This window comes from Salvelinus alpinus, chromosome 7 (assembly GCF_045679555.1).
Source record: "Salvelinus alpinus chromosome 7, SLU_Salpinus.1, whole genome shotgun sequence".
NCBI lineage: Eukaryota > Metazoa > Chordata > Actinopteri > Salmoniformes > Salmonidae > Salvelinus > Salvelinus alpinus.
The window spans coordinates 38,809,620-38,830,050 of NC_092092.1; the positions used below are offsets into that span (position 1 = coordinate 38,809,620).

At 40.3% G+C, this 20,431-nt stretch overlaps 1 protein-coding gene across 1 annotated transcript; it reads right to left on the minus strand.

Annotated features, from left to right (window-relative positions):
• Nucleotides 1–17,955: 17,955 nt before the first annotated feature.
• LOC139580978 (dexamethasone-induced Ras-related protein 1-like) lies at nt 17,956–19,603 on the minus strand. Its single transcript, XM_071410200.1, has 2 exons — nt 19,206–19,603; nt 17,956–19,045 (listed from the first exon to the last, which is right to left on the minus strand). The coding sequence occupies exons 1-2, from the start codon at nt 19,474–19,476 to the stop codon at nt 18,516–18,518; spliced, it is 801 nt and encodes a 266-aa protein (XP_071266301.1). The 5' UTR covers nt 19,477–19,603; the 3' UTR covers nt 17,956–18,515.
• Nucleotides 19,604–20,431: the final 828 nt, after the last annotated feature.

The following is a 20,431-nucleotide window of genomic DNA, read 5'->3' on the forward strand; positions in this document are numbered from 1 at the left end:
TTTCCCGTGGTGACTCGACTTCCTAGTTAATTAGTATTCCGTGATTTGTTTAATCACGGAATAATTACACATAGAGAATTGATTTGATAATATAACAGTCTTCACATTTAATGACAGCAAACGCTACAACCAGGTTTTCCACTAGGATTTTGCCTGTTCTTATAGCTGTATTCTGTTTATTTTTATCTTAAGAAACTACCTAGTTCTTTCCGATGACAAGCATACCCATAACATGATGCAGCCACCTCTATGCTTGAAAATATGGAGAGTGGTACTGTCACGCCCTGACCATAGAGAGCTTTTTAATCTCTATGTTGGATAGGTTGGGGTGTGACTAGGGTGGGTCATTTAGGTGTTTGTGTGTATGATGGCCTGTTATGGTTCCCAATCAGAGGCAGCTGTTTATCGTTGAATCTGATTGGGGATCATATTTAGGCAGCCATTTCCCCTTTGTCCTTTGTGGGATTGTCACGCCCTGACCTTAGAGTTCCTTATTATGTTCTATGTTTGGTTAGGTCAGGGTGTGACTCGGGTGGGAAAGTCTATGTTTTCTATTTCTTTGTTTTTGGCAGTGTGTGTTTCCCAATCAGAGGCAGCTGTCTATCGTTGTCTCTGATTGGGGATCATATATAAGTTGTCATTTTCCTTTTGGGTTTTGTGGGATCTTGTTTTCTGTTTAGTGTTTCTGCCTGACAGAACTGTGAGCTTTCGTTTTCACGTTTGTTATTTTGTTTAAGTGTTTTTTGAAATAAAAGAATCATGAACACTTTCCACGCTGCGCTTTGGTCCACTCTTCCTACCACCAACGAGAGCCGTTACAGGGATCTTGTCTATGGATAGTTGCATGTCAGCACTAGAATTAGCTTCACGTTTCGTTTGGTAGTATGTTGTTTTTGTTCGGTGTTCAGTGATTAAAGGAAAATGTACGCCTACCACGCTGAACCTAGGTCCATTCTTAATGACGAACGTGACAGGTACTGTACTCAGTGATGTGTTGTGTTGGATTTTCCCCAAATATAACACATTGTATTTAGGACAAAAAGTACATTTATTTTTTGCCACATTATTTGCAGTATTACTTAACTACCTTGTAGCAAACAAGATGCATGTTTTGGAATATTTGTATTCTGTACAAGCTTTCTTATTTTCACTCTGTCATTTAGTCGAGTAACTACAATGTTGTTGATCCATCCTCAATTTTCTCATATCACAACCATTAAACTCACCATTGGCGTCATGGTGAAATGCCTGAGCAGTTTTCTTCTTCTCCGGCAACTGAGTAAGGAAGGACACCTGTATCTTTGTAGTGGCTGGGTATATTTACACACCAACTAAAGCCTAATTAATAACTTCACCATGCTCAAAGGGATATTCAGTGTCTGATTCTTCTACCAATCAGTGCCCTTCTTTGTGAGGCATTCAAAAACCTCCCTGGTCTTTGTGGTTGAATCTGTGCTTGAAATACACTACTCGATTGAGGGACCTTACAGATAATTGTATGTGTGGGGTACAGAGATGGTGTACTCAATCAAAAATCATGTTAACCACTATTATTGAATGAGTCCATGCAACGTATTATGCGATTTGTTAAGCACATTTTAGGCTTGCCATAACGAACGAGTTAAATACTTATAGACTCAAGACATTTCAGCTCTTCATTCTTTATCTAAAATGTTCTACAAACAAAATTTCTCTGACATTTTGGGTTATTGTGTGTAAATTAGTTACACAAAATCTCAATATAATACATTTTAAATACAGGCTGTAACACAACAAAATGTGCAAAAAGGTAAAGGGGTGTGAATACTTTCTGAAGGCGCCGTATGTTAAAGACGCAGTTCAAGTGGAAATTGAGAGGCATAATGTGAGGGTAATGGGCACTAATGTGAGCTCTGTCACTGAGGGATAAATAGTGGAAAGTCCCTGTTATCTGATCTCACAGCATAGGCCTGGCGTCATTATGCACTTCCACTGCCCAGTCAGTCAAGTTTCCCTCTCCCCATGGTGAAAATCACATCAGGCTACTCTTATGTTACAAGTCAACTTAAGAACCAGGAAAATCATAGGACCATTTTCATGAACCTGATCGCAGTCATTAGCCCACAAAGGATAACTGTACATTATTGTCTATACATTGAAAGACTTTCAGTAGTATCTCTGTATTGTGCAGGATGGCTCACGAATGGCAACCCTCATGGAACCAAGGGAAAAGTATTTACAATGAGATCTATAATCGTTGGACTGTTTCTAGAATAAATCATAGCTTACTCATGGCCAAAGTAGACACAGGGTATAGAAACAGAGCATGGAAGGGTATGTTGGATAACATTTATTTAAATGTACTGTGTAAAAATCATAAGAATATACTGTACATTTCCTATCTGAAAATCAGGTTCCTTGTACTTCTCTGTTACATAATCCTGTAGCTATATGCTCATTTTCAAAGGATCTCCAAAGCGCGAGAGTTATCTTGATTAGGGAAAATCCCCCATTGACCCAGTTCAACTAAATGTGTGAAATGTTGGACACCTGCTCAAGTCTGTCTAAAGAATTACCTATTGTCAGATACAGAGAGAACCTTAAAATCTGTGTCAATGTTAATCCATACAGGTTTCACTTGTATTTGAGCTGTCAGTCTGACCATTGTAGTATGGGGATGAAAAGTAGCCTGTCTATTTTTATCTCAATACAATACCAATGAATGTCCTTTCATTTTAATTAAGGTTAGTAGGCTATGGCTTACTTGTCTTAAGATGTCATTTTGAGGCCACTGCAGGCCAAACTGAGGCCATAAGTAAGATTGGGTTTTACTAATTTGGCCAATGTTCACACATTTCCCGAAAAATGTACTTACAGTACCTAACTAACAGATATCAAAGTGAGATTGATCGAGTTATACATCACAAAACAGATGAATAACAAGACCTGTGGAGAAAGATCTACCATTCACAAACACAGAAACAACCGACACACAAACCTCTTAACCGGTGAACTTTCTATAGTTTTGAGCATAAATGAAAACATAACAAATCTTGTGTCTTGTCAGACAGCCGACCAGACTAAGATAATCACAACATAGAAAAACCATAACAAGGAAATGATGGGCAACAGGAGGAATGATCCTAAGCAGAGATGCCAGGGCCCGAGTCACAAGCCCGTAAGCCCTAACATGCTGTTAATCATGTGGTTGGAACCATTTGCATGGGTTTAGGAAGGCTGGGCTTGTTTTTGTGTTTGAGCGAGCCAGTGCGTCAGAGAACGGCCCATCAAACCCAACCGGAACGCTTTCATAGCTGATATCATCTGTAATTGAATTTGCCTCTTGTTTGTTTACGTCCAGCTTTGAGCACCAAGGCAGGCTTGACGGGGCTGATGAAAACACCAAATGAAAGCAAGGATGATGAATCCATCTGATTATTTGAAATCCAAGGATAAGAAAGATGCAGACGTGTCGAGGAAAGTGATCGTTGTTTTTGGATCTGTGATGTTATTGAAAGCTGATTGAAGTCCAATATACAGTAGGTTTCAGTTCTACTTTTTTATCTCTTGAAGGAGAAAGATAGGTACTGATAAGGTAAGGAAGGCTCATCACCCCATTCTCTACACGCCTATACACAGCCCCCACCTGTGGGTGTGTATATTCCTGTGACTCTCTCTCTCTGTGTGTGCGTGTGTACGTACATGCGTGTGTGCGTGCGTGCGTTCTTGTGCATGCACACATGCGTGAGGGGATGTCAACATAATAACAGCTTCAAGTTGCTCACTCATGGATGTCCTGACCAAAGATGTTTCTACTAATGTGATCCCCTATTAGGAGTTGGTATTTCTATGCCTATTTCTTGGAATGCATCCAAATAGATCATACCGTCAACACTACCCTGCACACAGCCATACACAGAATTGGCCCACATCATCCTCCCTCTTCCTGTTAATTGTTTAACCAAGTCAGGTTTAGAGCAATAGGACATCTGCATTTGGAGACCGCACCCCCTAAATGGATATTGCAGTGTTTCAGAAAAGTAATTTGTATTGACTGTTGTCTCTAACTGGATAAGATGCTAATGAGTGAAAGGGATTCTTTTTTTAGGTCAGACATATTTCACTGTCATATTGACACAAAACAAACATCTCACACAATTTAGTGAGTGAATGTTATTTATGGATTACATGGAGAAAATCAGACCTCTGAAATTAAAATGGATTGCCCTCCCTTCAGCAAAATATATTTTACCTAACCCTCCCTTTACACTTGCAATAAAACAAGTGACCCTCCCCTATACCCAAAATAATAATTTAAACATAAAATGGATAGCAGCGAACATGTCAACCATTTACCCTCACTTCTTGGACAGACCAGAGCCTTAAAAATGCAGTTTTAAAAACTGTTTGTCATCATGAAAGCATTACATGGCAACACAGTAATTTTGATAGCGCACAAGGCTGCGGGCCAGAAGGTTGTGGGTTCACAGACCACCTTGGACAAGAGTAGGAGTGGATGGAAAGATCACCTTTATAGTAAAAGCCTTGCATTCATATATCATCGTATTTGCAGGTCTGATCCTTTATTTGATAAACATTTCCTGCAATTCTATTTAATTTGACATATTAGCAGAATAATTTTTAATACCACACAAATTACCGAAATATAAAATGTTAAGCTAATGAAAGGTAGGCCTACCCCCTAAATTCGAGTGTTGGTTTTAACTTAACAGCTGTTGTGACTATCATTAATGTGATGACTGCTATTTATCAAATAATTACCTACTATGCTTAATTATTACTTGATTAAATTAATCATGCAACAATTAACTCATTAGGAATTTGGGGCACCACGGGAACAGTTTACCGAGTTACTATCTCCCGACTTAAACTCTGAAGATGATCTAAATATCTCTTACATCAATAACAGTCAATTATTACCTCATCAGTCTCATTCTGAATGTTGCATAATCCTTGGATATCTGCATGAACCATAACCTAAGTGATGAATCAGCGATACACAAATTGACTTATTTACTAGCTAACTAAATCATCACACAGAATACGTAAACACACACAGCATAGGTTATTGATTACATACATAATACAATGAAAACAGGTCCCCAGTGGACTAACAAAAGCATGACCATTTGGTTACGTGATGGAAAGGGAGGGCCTACAAGGAATGTACTTATCGTATATACATTTAGAAACTATGCTCACCGTAACCAGAATACTTAGCACCCTAACAACCGCTCATTCGGGTTAGAAATTATAATGAATATTCAGGGAGAAAAAGGTGTAGATCCACCCGCAGAGTACGGCAGGTGTTTATGTCACCTCGGCAGAAGGCAGGAATCGTGGTCACAGGCAGGCAATGGTCATACACAGGTAGGCAAACAGGCAGGTGAATAAAACTAGGACTGAAGGCTATAATTGGTTCTCACAAACAAGCTAGGAAAAGGCTTAGTGGAGTCAAAATGAACAATACCTCACAAAGACACAAACAGAATGAACTGATCTAAATAAGGAGCTGATGAGACCTGGTGAGTAACTAACACAGGTGAAATCAATGAACAAAAATTAAAGACAGGGCTACGTTCAAGAACACAAAGAAACAGGGCTACATTCAAGAACACAACGAAACAGAACACAAGGTTGACTAAGAAAATAAACACAGAACCTTACAGAAATGCAATATATATTTACGCGTAGATGTCTTTTTCTGTCGTATCGCTGTTGAAACCACTCGATCTGTTTATGGGAAGTGGTTTGATGTAAGTATTTGGTTGTTCACCAGAGTTCACAATGTCCTTCTTACTTGTAGGCATCTTTGTTCGTTAGAATAGATACTTCAGATGTACCACACGGTGTTCAGAGGGAGCTGTTCTTCCCTTAGGGGCGTTCCAAAACGCCGAAACAATGTCTGTGCTCTCATGGGCGTGGTTACTGACTGGGCCCAGGTGTATATGAAAAGCCATTATCTCATTTAGAAGGCTAAAATCACATTTCTATCTTTGTTTAAATATTGTCATACTTAATCATATATTTTATGCAACATTTAGATGACTAACTTGACAACTATAATGTGTACACCCTCAGAGATACAGTTATTTAGTAACACCATCCTTAAGGATTTCACACAATTATAAAACTTTGACAGGATTGTTCTTTAAATCCCCACCGACCATTTCCCACATTCTTTATGTTAGAAATATTGTTTCATTATCCACTTTTGGATGTTGGAGTTTTGGTGGCAAAGTCTCTCTGTGTAACAAAGGATTTTCAGCTATCCATTTCTGCAGAGCCAAAGGGAGAGTTTCTGCAAGGTATTTAAGTCATAAAATAGGCCAAATTCCCCCCCTCTCCTCTCCTATGGCTATCCTCAGACATTTGCCTAGCTGATGGCTCCTCTTGATCCTCACCAAGGAGAGAGAGTCATGACAGCCCTTCGCTGACACAGAGGAAGGCTATTTAAAGAGTGCATGGTGGGTGGAGGAATTGTTCGACAAATCTAAGGATATAGCAGTCTATAGCCTAATTTCCTCACTCAAACTGGTAGGACTACCCCTTACTTCTTAAATAGGAAGACATAGGCTCAAACACAAAGCCCTCTTGTTAGAAACGTCAAATTAAAATAAAGATGGTTGAAATTAATTATGGCTACTCAAATTTGCCTACTTTCAGCACCAAGAGCTGTCAATTTCCGAGTGATTGTGCTGCGGCTGCTGCTTCAAGTTTCAAGTTACTAGAATCTGGCTTATTGTGAGGTCAATAACTTTGATAAATACATCATGGGCAAGAAACATCTTGTTCAGTAGTATAGTAGTAGCCAGCTGTTAAAGTTGACCTCCGGTCCTGCTTCTCATTTTCGCGCTGTTCTCAAGCCGAACAGAACATAGGCTATAGGCTAGTCTGCGCACATGATAGTGGATTTTTTTGGACTAGGCCTAATCAAAAATTATTTTTGGAAGAAGCCTTTGACTCTCCTCCTGAATAGCCACCATAGGCCTGCACAGCTATTGGTTAGGCACCATACAAAAAGTTGTTGATCAGCAAGAGCAGAGCAGGCCAGGGCTCAGGGTTGGAATATCCATTGCAGTGTGTAATGCAGCCTATTAAAAACATCCCAGCAGCCATCTTAGAAATAGAACTTTGCTATGAGCTTCTACGAGCATGCACTTCGTAGCCTATAGCATAGCCTATAGGCTTTGTATCATTTGACTGAGACCACACTAAATAGCCTACAGGTGCACTTGATATTGCGTGCCCAGAGAAGAATCAGAGGTGAGTGGCGGCATCGGGCACACATTGATATATAGCCTGTTAAGTAATTAATTAAACAAAAAATGCAAAAAGTTTAAACTAAACATTACAGGAAAAAGGAATGCCTGAGGCTGATGCCACGCAAGCGCTTGTACACGTGCACACACACGCACACACACACACATGCAAATAGTGCCACACATGCACACAAACACACACATAATTGGCCGTGCTGTTTTAATTTTTATTGTCCTTTATGATTTGGGTTTTTACGTTGTTGTTTTCTGTTGTTGTTTACCTTTTTTCTTGTCTTTTTACTCTTTTATTATTTTGATTAGTTGTTGGCACATCGGGTGGGTAGTTGTTTTGGTTGAGTTGGATGGAGATGGTGGCTTGGAGGGGATGGAGATGGGGGGGTTTGGGGATAGGGAATGAAGGGGGTGATTTCTCGGGGGGGGTCTTGGATAGTTGAGGGGCAGCTCTTGGGGGGAACTGTGGGGGGGGGGGATCTTGGATGGTTGCCATCTCTTTAAAGTACATTAAGATATCATAATATGGCAAAGTTGTTTCCTACTAATTATTTGCCCACTTTAGCAATGTCATTGTATTTCCATGCCACTAAGTTAGTGTAATTCAGACTAAACAGTCACATTAACCTCTGAGGGTGAACACATTACTAGGGCACAAATAAATATTGGATTCAGTTATGGTAACATAATTCACTTAAGCTAACATAATTTAACTGTATATATGAATAGTGTGTAAATAGTATGTTCGTTGTCTCTTGGTGTCTTTCCAATATACAGTGTGTATATATATATTTTTGTATTTATTTATAAATTTTTTAACTGTCTATAACTGTTCTGTACTTTGTGATGTATTTGTACGTTTTATGTGGACCCCAGGAAGAGTAGCTGTTGCATGTGGGATCCTAATAAACTAAACTAAACTCATGTCTGACAACAAACAGTGTACTAACTAGCCGCAACAAACTAAAACCAACCCAGGGCCATAGCAAAACATGTCACAGTTGGTTGTTTAGTGTAACGGCGTCACCGGCCTGAGTCTAATCCAATCTGGAGCCAGACAGCTGTAAAGCATAGAATTAACTTCCAAACGAGATTACGAGCTATGTTTATAATTGAGGGATGATGACAATCGTTGAACCTGTTCTGCTGTTAGACAAAGTGCACAGTTGATTGCCAGACTGATTTCTTTGTTATTAACATATGTCGGGACCTACCAGAAGGAGCAAAGGTGGGTATCATAACATGTCCACCAATGTGATTGCAATGGTTTAGCGACCTTCAAAAATAGTTTTGTTTACTTGCTATTTTCTCAGCTTGTCAGGCAAGACCTCCAAATGAAGACCCTTGTGACACCTAATCCGATGTTGCCAGAGTCTCCCTCCACTCCTAGGAAAAGCACATGCCTTCAGATATTACCTATCCTAACTGCCACTGGTAATAGAACAGTGACTATGTGTATGTGTTCACAGAAACATGTATGGAGCCAGCACATGGAGATTTGCAAGGTGATGTGATGAAGTCCAGACTGACAGGCGGTCACCGAGACCTGGCACTCGGCATAACATTTTTGCTAGACACAACTTTCACTTGTGTTGTCTTTTTTATTATTGAATTGAATGCTATCAGCCAATATGGGGAGGGAGAAACTTTGTGTATTCTGGACCAGGATCAGGGAATTCCTGTTGTATACAGGACACCACACAGGAAGGCATGACGACTCTGACATGTTTGCCAAGGTAGCACCATTACCACCAGACAAAATGCTGATAGGCACAGTATCTGTATTGGCTGGGAATGACAAGGAAAAGTGCACTTTGCTATATTAGCAGAACACTGCTTATATGGTATTATGTAAAGGCAGGGTTGGGGAGTAACGGATTGCATGTAATCTGTTACATGTAAGGGATTACAAAAAAACTGTAACAGTAATCCGTTACGTCACCCAAAAAATACTTTTGAAAAACTAGATGATGACTTCGAGGATGACTTTAAAATTCAGAAAGGATGTTTGCGAAAAAAAATCTTGATACTTCTCAGTTTCCTCAATGACAATCAAATCAGCATTTAAAAAAGGGGCAAGTTTAAGTTTGTTCCATCTGAGCGAGTCTGACCACAAGTCAGAGATCACTAATGATGACACACCAAATGTGTTTGATGGATCTCGGGAAAAGAGCAGGAATAGGCTTTTGTAGGCCAATGGTGCGACTGCTGTTGGCATCCAAAGATTATCCAACTTGAATAAACGCTTGGAGGTAAGGATGACAGTAGTGGTGTAGTCTATGACGCCCCCCCCCCCCCCCTTGGGTTGTGCCGTGGCGGAGATCTTTGTGGGCTATACTCGGCCTTGTCTCAGGATGGTAAGTTGGTGGTTGAAGATGTCCCTCTAGTGGTGTGGGGGCTGTGCTTTGGCAAAGTGGGTGGGGTTATATCCTTTCTGTTTGGCCCTGTCCGGGGGTATCATCGGATGGGGCCACAGTGTCTCCTGACCCCTCCTGTCTCAGCCTCCAGTATTTATGCTGCAGTAGTTTATGTGTCGGGGGGCTAGGGTCAGTTTGTTATATCTGGAGTACTTCTCCTGTCTTATCCGGTGTCCTGTGTGAATTTAAGTATGCTCTCTCTAATTCTCTCTTTCTTTCTCTCTCTCGGAGGACCTGAGCCCTAGGACCATTCCTCAGGACTACCTGGCATGATGACTCTTTGCTGTCCCCAGTCCACCTGACCGTGCTGCTGCTCCAGTTTCAACTGTTCTGCCTGCGGCTATGGAACCCTGACCTGTTCACCGGACGTGCTACCTGTCCCAGACCTGCTGTTTTCAACTCTCTAGAGACAGCAGGAGCGGTAGAGATACTCTTAATGATCGGCTATGAAAAGCCAACTGACATTTACTCCTGAGGTGCTGACTTGCTGCACCCTCGACAACTACTGTGATTATTATTATTTGACCATGCTGGTCATTTATGAACATTTGAACATCTTGGCCATGTTCTGTTATAATCTCCACCCGGCACAGCCAGAAGAGGACTGGCCACCCCTCATAGCCTGGTTCCTCTCTAGGTTTCTTCCTAGGTTTTGGCCTTTCTAGGGAGTTTTTCCTAGCCACCGTGCTTCTACACCTGCATTGCTTGCTGTTTGGGGTTTTAGGCTGGGTTTCTGTACAGCACTTTGAGATATCAGCTGATGTACGAAGGGCTATATAAATACATTTGATTTGATCTATGTAAATGTCATATTTCTGTTTTTTATTTTTAATACAATCGCAGAAATAAATTTGATTTGATAAAGTAAAATTTAACATCCACATATGGCCAGCTATGTAAACTTTAACATTGATTTATCCTGCAATAGACGTGGTTCAATTGGTAACATACATTTTTGTCGTCTTCTAATGCTTCTTAAGGGGAAAACAACGTAAAAGTAACTGAATGTAATCATATTACATTACTGAGTTTGAGTAATCCAAAAGTTACGTTACTGATTATAATTTTGGACAGGTAACTTGTAACAGATTAAATTTAGAAAGTAACCTAACCAACCCTATGTAAAGGGTTGTTTATTCTACATGGACCTGTTACTGCATTTTAAAGTTATCACAACTCTTAGTTTAGCATATCAACATACATTTGAAGTCGGAAGTTTACATACTCTTAGGTTTGAGTCATTAAAACTCGTTTTTCAACGCCTCCACACATTTCTTGTTAACAAACTATAGTTTTGGCAAGTCGGTTAGGACATCTACTTTGTGCATGACACAAGTAATTTTTCCAACAACTGTTTACAGAAAAATTATTTCACTTATAATTGACTGTATCACAATTCCAGTGGGTCAGAAGTTTACATACACAAAGTTGACTGTGCCTTTAAACAGCTTGGAAAATTCCAGAAAATTATGTCATGGCTTGAGAAGTTTCTGATGGGCTAATTGACATTATTTAAGTCAATTGGAGGTGTACCTGTGGATGTATTTCAAGGCCTACCTTCAATCTCAGTGCCTCTTTGCTTGACATCATGGGAAAATAAAAAGAAATCAGCCAAGACCTCAGACTCCACAAGTCTGGTTCATCCTTAGGAGCAATTTCCAAACGCCTGAAGGTACCACATTCATCTGTACAAACAATAGTAGGCAAGTATAAACACCATGGGACCACGCAGCAGTCATACTTCTCAGGAAGGAGACGCGTTCTGTCTCCTAGAGATGAACGAACTTTGGTGCGAAAAGTGCAAATCAATCCCAGAACAACAGCAACGGACCTTGTGAAGATGCTGTAGGAAACCGGCACAAAAGTTTCTATATCCACAGTAAAACGAGTCCTATATCGACATAACCTGAAAGGCCGCTCAGCAAGGAAGAAGCCACTGCACTAAAACCGCCATAAGAAAGCCAGACTACGGTTTGCAACTGCACATGGAGACAAAGATCGTACTTCTTGGAGAAATGTCCTCTGGTCTGATGAAACAAAAATAGAACATTTTGGCCATAATGACCATCGTTATGTTTGGAGGAAAAAGGGAGAGGCTTGCAAGCCGAAGAACACCATCCCAACCGTGAAGCACGGCGGTCGCAGCATCATGTTGTGGGGGTGCTTTTCTGCAGGAGTGACTGGTGCACTTCACAAAATAGATGGCATCATGAGGTAGGAAAATGATGTGGATATATTGAAGTAACATCTCAAGACATCAGTCAGGAAGTGAAGGCTTGGTTGCAAATGGGTCTTCCAAATGGACAATGACCCCAAGCATACTTCCAAAGTTGTGGCAAAATGGCTTAAGGACAACAAAGTCAAGGTATTGGAGTTGCCATCACAAAGCCCTGACCTCAATCCCATAGAAAATATGTGGGCAGAACTGAAAAAGTGTGTGTGAGCAAGGAGGCCTACAAACCTGACTCAGTTACAACAGCTCTGTCAGGAAGAATTGGCCAAAATTCACCCAACTTATTTTGGAAAGCTTGTGGAAGGACACCCGACACGTTTGATCCAAGTTAAACAATTTAAAGGCAATGCAACACATACTAATTGAGTGTATGTAAACTTCTGACCCACTGGGAATGTGATGAAAGAAATACAATCTGAAATAAATAATTCTCTCTACTATTATTCTGACATTTCACATTCTTAAAATAAAGTGGTGATCCTACCTGACCTAAGACAGGGAATTTTTACGAGGACTAAATGTCAGGAATTGTGAAAAACTGAGTTTAAATGTACTTGGCTAAGGTGCATGTAAACTTCCGACTTCAACTGTAGCTATGTACAACCATTTTTCAACAACCATTTTCCACCTAGCTAGTTGCTAGCTATACATATAGTTCAGTTGAGACTGCTAGAGAGGAGGATGGCTCATAATAATATCTGGAATGGAGCAAATGGAATGGTATCAAACATGTGGTTTCCAGATACTGACTGGTTTTCTGATCCATGCACGTGCCTTTTTTTAAGGTATCTGTGACCATCAGATGCATATTTGTTATCCCAGTCATGTGAAATCCATAGTTTATGGCCAATTTATTTATTTCAGTTGACTGATTTCCTTATATGAACTGTAACTCAATAAAATCTTTGAAAATGTTGCATGTTGGGTGTATATTTTTGTTCAGTGTAAATTTATATTTAGTTCATTTATCAGATGATTTTTTCACGCCATATTTTTGTTTTATTTAACTTGGCAAGTCAGTTAAGAACAAATTCTTATTTGCAATGACGGCCAGGGTTGACAGAAATACTTTCCCCAAAACCTTCTCAATTAAATGTTAACTGCAAAGTAGGCTTACCTGGCAGAAGTGTATATCATGAGTAAGTATATAATTTGTATTTATAATTTGTTATTTGCACACTTTACCATGAAATGAGCAGCAGCAGTACAAAACCATTGCTAGACTAACACATCAGACAGCACATTCCTCATTCCTCACAAAGGACCAGATGCCAATTCTTCCAGACCTTAAAAAAAGTGTCTTCTGGTGTGATTTAAGCATTTACATGGACTCAGGAAGTCAAATTTCGTTGTTTGTCTATGAACAATTGTCATTTTGAGAGTAAATCAAATAAAACAATCTAAAACTAGGAAAAATAAAACTGAGAAACTATAAAACATAACCTGGGAGAAAAATCTCAGATTTAATAGGGCCCCCCTTAGAGTTGCATGTGAGAAAAAACTGCCTATTTGAAAGCTATAAAAAAAAAAATGAGAGGCTCGCAAAACGTTGCATTTTTTACATGTAGTCTAACTAGTTGTAGTTATACACGTGCTGCGTTCAACGAATCAGCAAGTCAGAAATCTTCACGTTTTTAGTTCCGACTAGTACATGAACAGATCTGTCCTGCTTGTGCAACTGCAATATCTGTTACAACAGAGGAGGTTATAACTGCCTCTACAATAGAACTCCCAGATCACACTTGAAGGCGATGACAAGCTCATGCACAGAAAGACGTCATGGTGTCTAACGGTCGTCTTGCGTTGAACTGCGCGTGTGCAGGCAGTCAAATCAAAGGATTTAACGTAGCTTTTGACGAAAATGAAAACATGCAAGTTTGTCACTTTTACGAGGTTGGGGTAATAACATGTTCATTAAGACATTGGCTCGAATTTAGGTTGTGCCTTTAAATTTCGAGAAAATTAACAAATGAGGAATATGTTTTCTTTCATTGACATCTCAAAAGCCAAACCCCGCTTGGTCTGTTTCGCAAGCTTTCCCGGAAGTCTCCCGATGTTAGAATACCACCTCAATAATACAGACAGTAACGCCTCGATCACGCCGACAGTGTCATTGCATTTTGGCACACCATAAGTACATTCATTTCGAATGGAAAGCTGTGTTTGCCTTGCAACATTGATTTGCAGTTGCAGTGTGTTCTGTGTGGTGCATAGATTGGATTTATCACTAAATCAAATTGTATTTGTCACATGCGCCAAATACAACAGGTGTAGGTAGACCTTACAGTGAAATGCTTACTTACAAGCCCTTAACCAACAATGCAGTTTTAAGAAAAATAAGTGTTAAGTAAAAAATAAGCAGACGGCTATGCAGAAATGGTAGCAGAAGTTGAATGTTGAACTTTTGTTGCACAGAAATCCAGATGATGCTGCATACCGTTTTGCGCAAAGTACTATCGGTGTGATCCAAGCATAATAGGTTTTGGTATACCAGAAGTACATTAATTTCCAATGGAGCTGTGTTTGTCTTGCAGCCTTGCGTTGCACTGCAGTGCGTACTGTGTTGGATTTATTGAACGTATGCATCAAATCGCATGCTTAGACGGCTTGGTAGAAATGGTAGCAGAAGGTGAATGTTGAACTTTTGTTGCAGACATATCTAGATAATGCTCCATACCATTTTGCGTGTGTTTCACTGTCGGCATAAAGTACGTGGAAGGGAGTGGGGGAACGGACTCATGTACCAGCGCTTGTTGATGACGTATCAGTTATTCTAGCAGACGCAATGGAGGTAGAGGCAACAAATGAAGATTGCTCCTGGCTTCCTTTTATTCTTGATATTATAAAATGGTAAATCAATTCTGCTGTTTTTTTCTTGTGCATGTTCCCATACCCTTCACATAAAGCTTTTGGTTATGTGTACTCCTCTCGTATGAGGCCAACGTTAGTAAGATAACGTTATTTAGTTAGCTAGAACCATGGTAACGCTACCCGGCTAGCTTACTAGCGATAGTTCGTTTTGCTTGTGGCTTTGAAGTGTTAGGTATATCGCACCACATAATAGATGCAGTCTCAGAGCATAGGATAGTTAATAATGAGATGTAATTTAGCTGTCAACGCCTCATGTGCCTTGTTACTTTAGTATGCACTTTCACAAGGCATTATTATGACTACATCTACAGCTAAGTAGCTTTGGTCCAGGGCGTTACGTGCTGCTTGCTAATGCTGGGATCAGCAGCATCAACAAGCTGTACTTCATAAGAAACTGCTATGTAGCCTGAAGTCTTGTTGAAAGTATTTTCTCCCTTTATAACAGCATGGATAAAGACAGTATGGATGTGAACCAAGAGCTGACCAAGCTAAAGACTAAGATTCAAGAGACCAGGGAGAAGATCCTAGCCATGCCTGAGATAGAGTCCAGTCCTGGGGAGCAGCAGGAGCAGCTGAAGACAATGAGAGAGAAGGTGGACACCAAGACACAGCTCCTACAAAAATACAAGGGCCTCTGTGTGTTTGACTCTCCCAAATCATAGTGGGATGGGGACAACATTTTGGTGAATGGATTATCAGGGCATGGACAGAAAAGACTATAAGTATGGCATCCAAACTAATTTAGCTAGGTTTCACTGTTTGACTTCAAGTTAAATAATGGTGAGTGCAGCGTTCAGTCTGGTTTAACCAGGCTACAAAAGACTGACCTTTTTATGCCAAATGTGTTCATCATTCAGTGAATTCATAGCCTGGCTTCTTTCAATTTAGATAGGTACTGACTGTTTGATATAGGGCAATTGTAGAACAGAATTATTATCAATAAGAAGTGTTAAATAGTGTATATTTAGCCGATTTTATTGTTGTATTGTAGAAATAAACACATTTCATTGGGCCTTTTTTTGTTATTCTCAGTTATGTGGATGGTATCTGAAGTATTCGGTCATAACAATGATTGGTAGACATAGTAAATTCCTGGAAAGGCCTAGCCCATTGAAGTACCAACACAAAGCAGTCGTCTGCCAAGAGAGAACTGCATATTAATTAGCATTGTAATTACACGTTTCAGCCATTAAAACCAAAGGGAAGAACAGAATGTTACAGAAGGCAGAGGAATTATTTTGAATGGAACGGTTGTAGAAGATCATGTCCCAGTCTTTGCAGGATAGGCATAATCAAGACATGCATGTCACTGTTCTTGTGTATGAATTTACAGGCCAAGTTGAGCTAAAGGGGTAAGTTGAGTCACCATATCATTTTACCAAATATTTAGGAAGAGGTCATCATTTCACGGAGTGTCAAGGAAGAAACCACATGAAAAAAGTGGTAAGAAAGTTAAGTCAGAAAAAAATATTTTGTGCCAAGTCAAATGAATGTATTATGTTAGCGGTTTCATGATGCTTGTATCTAAATCAAAGGAGATCATTTTAAGATTGTTCGATACATCAGTTGGGGTCTCTAACCTTCAATATGAGGTCTTAAACCCAGCATGAAAGTACATCCTTGTAGCTGTGTGGGCTAATATAGTTAAAATGTTTACCTTGGGGTAAGTTGAGACAATGGCAATTGTTTTCTTCTCAGGTGTAATTTATTTTATCTTTATTTAACTAGGCAAGTCAGTCAAGAACAAATTCTTATTTTCAATGACAGCCTAGGAACAGTGGGGCAGAACAACAGATTTTTGCCTTGTCAGCTCAGGTATTTGATCTTGCAACCTTTTGGTTACTAGTCCAATGCTCTAACCACTAGGCTACCTGCCGCCCCAAGGCATCACTGGGATATGAGGTAACAACAAGGCCTGGCCTATGTTAAAAGTGTTTAAAAAAGTGTTTAATGTTAAGCCTATGTTAAAAAATGCTTAAAATTATTCAAAGACAAAAAAGCGATTGTAATTGTGTTGAATTGTGTTTGGGAAATAAAGATAGATATGGTTTTAAAAAGGTAGTAGTAATATTTCATTCAGTACAGAATTTGTAGGCGGCTTAACTTACCCTGTTCCGCGGCTCAATTTACCCCATACCCGGGGTAAATTGTGCCATGAGACCACTTTTTTTAGACAAGATATGAATTCTGATTATTTCCAGGGATACACAACATCCTGAAATATACAACATGTAGATATATCTTTGTTAGAAAGAATACTATATTTCAACGTACCCCACTCTCCCATCCACAGGACTACGCTGAATTGTATGTGTTGAGATGTTTCTGGTTGGTTGAAGTTTTAGAACAGGACTACAGTATGTGCTTTAGTCTGGTAGGAAAGCCTTGTTGTTTCTGTTGATGCTCTCTTGTAGGACATTACATGTACCAGCTGTTATATGTTCTGTGTCATGGTGTGGGCAGAGGCATGTAGGCCAAGGATATACATTATTATCATGCTTTATTGTATGGCATTTCACATGTTTGTGTTTGTCCCCAAGGAGTGTAATCTTTGAATTACATATATTTTTTATAAATACACTCGGTGTACAAATCATTAGGAACACCTTCCTAATATTAAGTTGTACCCCCTTTGCCCTCAGAACTGTAACTCAGTAAAATCTTTGAAAATGTTGCAGGTTGCATTTATATTTTTGTTCAGTATACTTTCCCACTGGGCACAGACATCAATTCAACATTTATTCCATGTTGGTTTAATGTCATTTCATTGAAGTGACGTGGAAATAACGTTCATTCAACCAGTGTGTGCCCAGTGTTAGGTCTAGTTAGTTAGGTCTATAATAAGCCAATAGTGCAAAAGGTGAAAAAGCTGAGAAAGTGCATGGCCCTTTAATTATGTTCCCATTATTGGGTAATTATAGTTCTTACATCCAAGTAGGCTAAATTCTTTCTCAATCTGTAAACTAGTGGTGTGGGACTCTCAACTGTCTTGAATGCTAGACTGCTCATTGCAGCGTATTTCATTAATTAGGCTTTGGTGTTTAGCTTAGGTAGTTTCCCTAGATACCGTATCCAGGCCTACTAGGTGCAGGGAGTGATGAGTGAATAGAGTGGCCATTTCAAAACACGTGTGAGAAGAAAAGCATAAAGAAACAGAAGATTCAGATGTTTGTATTTATTTTTTCCAGTTCTTTTTTCTTTCTTTGCAAAAGTTGACGTCAACATACAATAATAAATATACATTCACAATACAAAATTGTTCCGATTGCAACATTCAAGTTGAATTATCTGTTATAAAATGTATAACAAAATGTAAACAACATTCTTCACATTGTACTCCACGCCAGGAGTCTGTTTTCTCGCCTGTCTGTAAAGATGTCTAAACAACACATTTTACACATTTGTTGTGAATAATCTCACAATATTTTAAGCCACATCACATAAGGCTCTGGTCTAACAGAACAGAGTAGCTAACGTTCTTAAATGTCTCGCGGACATGTAACATGCGCTTCCACGTTTGTGGAGAGGTTGAATCTAGACAGTGTCATTACGCCTGGAGCTCATAGGCTTTCGGCATCGCTGTCTCTCAAGTGTCCCCACTAAGGGCAACGGAAGCGGCATGGGCAGCCTTGCGCGCCCAAACCCCGTCTGTCAGGTGCATCACAAATGAAGCATATCCTTTTAGGTTACAATATCTTCCATACGATTAATCTTACAGTCTTAGCTGATAGTACATCTCTCTTTATCCTTTCCCTGCCCGCCACCGATCGCCTTCTCCTTTATGTACATCAAGTCACTGTGGACGCTCGGGCGCCGTGCGAATGGTGCCACGATGCCATACGCGTCTCCATCGTGTTTCTTGTTCTTATTTTTCAGTGACTTAGTGCGAAGCATGTCGCAGTACTGCACCGAGACCTTACGGTGGAGGTCCGGGCTCATCTCATTGGGTAGGTTGGCCATGGTGAATAGGGTCTGGAACATCTGGTCCACGTTGGTGTTGCGCTTGGCTGATATCTCAAAGTATGCGCACTGCTCATCTCCAGCCACCAACTGCTCAATCTCTTCACTCTGCACCTCCCGGTAAAACTCCCGGTCGCCCTTATTGCCGCAGATAACCAGAGGCACGTCAACGTTCTCCTTAGTCTTGTTTTTTAGGCAAGACTTGGTCTCAATTATCTGTCGCTTGAGCCTCTGAACCTCCTCGAAGGAGTCTCTGTTGTCTAAGCCGAAGACCAGGATAAAGACATCACCTGAATGGAAACAAGAGAAAGAAGGGATTTAGTATCAGAGCGTCTATGAAACACAGTGACAGCATTTCAACGCGTAATAACTACAAAGACGCACAAATTGCGTTATTGAACATGCACACTATTTGAGTTGAAATAACCAGAGATGAAATAAGATATTCACCTGTCAGTATGGATAGTCTCCTCATGGCAGGGAATGGGTGGTTTCCTGAGGTATCCAATATGTCCAGTTGGTATACATCTCCCTTAATGCTGTACAGTTTCCTGTGAAAGTCCTCTATGGTCGGCGTATACTGCTCATCGAATCTCCCGTTCAGAAACTGAGACACGATGGCTGTTTTGCCCACTTTGGTGGACCCCAAAATCACCATCCTACAACAGTTCTTCGCCGGTATATCAAAGTCGTTCTCTGAAGGCGACATTTTCTTGATCATGATTGTGAAGTGAGAGTGCGTAGAGTGGTTCCAATATGTGCTCACTCGTCGTTTCCTTTATTTTCAGCCAAAGTTGGATTCAACAGTTGGCTATCGTTTGAAGTTCTCAGTGGGCTCTGTTCAGTCTGTCTGAACTATGGGGACCGCCAGCTATTTAAGCAAAAAGCAGAGCCCTCCCCTCTCCCGACGTCACGGTACTCAGCGCTCTATTGAGTAGAAGGGAAAGGGTAACAGGTGCGTGCTGATGTGTCTGTCAGTTCCAGGGAATACGAGACTATGAGAACTGCGTGACCAACTACCTTGGGGACTGGGACAGATAAGCATTGTAGCTTGCACCTGAGAAGAAAGCATTAAGCAGATAAGCATTAAACAAAGCATTACCTCGACTTAGACATTTGGGCATATTTAACTATCTAGTCTACACTGAGTATACCAAACATTATGAAGAACAATCCTATTGAGTCCCCCACCCCCATTTGCCCTCAGAACAGTCTCAATTCTTCAGGGCATGGACTCTACTCGGTGTCGAAAGCATTCAACAGGGAAGTTGGCCCATGTTGACTCCAGTGCTTTCCACAGTTGTGTCAAGTTGGCTGGATGTTCTTTGGGTGGTGGACTGTTCTTGATACACACGGGAAAATGTTGAGCATGAAAACACAGTAGGGTTGCAGTTGTTGTGCAAATCAGTGCGCCTGGCACCTAAAACCATAACCCGTTCAAAGGCACTAACATTTTTTGTCTTGCCCATTCACCCTCTGAATGGCACAGATACACAATCCATGTCTCAAAAATCCTTCTTTAACCTGTCTCCTCCCCTTCATATACATTGATTGAAGAGGAATTAACAAGTGACATCAATAAGGGAGCATAGTTTTTATCTGGATTCACCTGGTCAGTCTATGTCATGGAAAGAGCAGTTCTTAAGGTTTTGTACACTCAGTGTGTTGTTAGTAAT

Bases quoted from the DNA above. Each gene is read 5' to 3' on its own strand.
- LOC139580978 (XM_071410200.1), bottom strand. From the start codon at position 19,476: ATGATCAAGAAAATGTCGCCTTCAGAGAACGACTTTGATATACCGGCG. The intron at 19,046-19,205 runs GTGAATATCTTA...GTTTCCATTCAG, and splicing joins GAGACTATCCATACTGACAG to GTGATGTCTTTATCCTGGTC.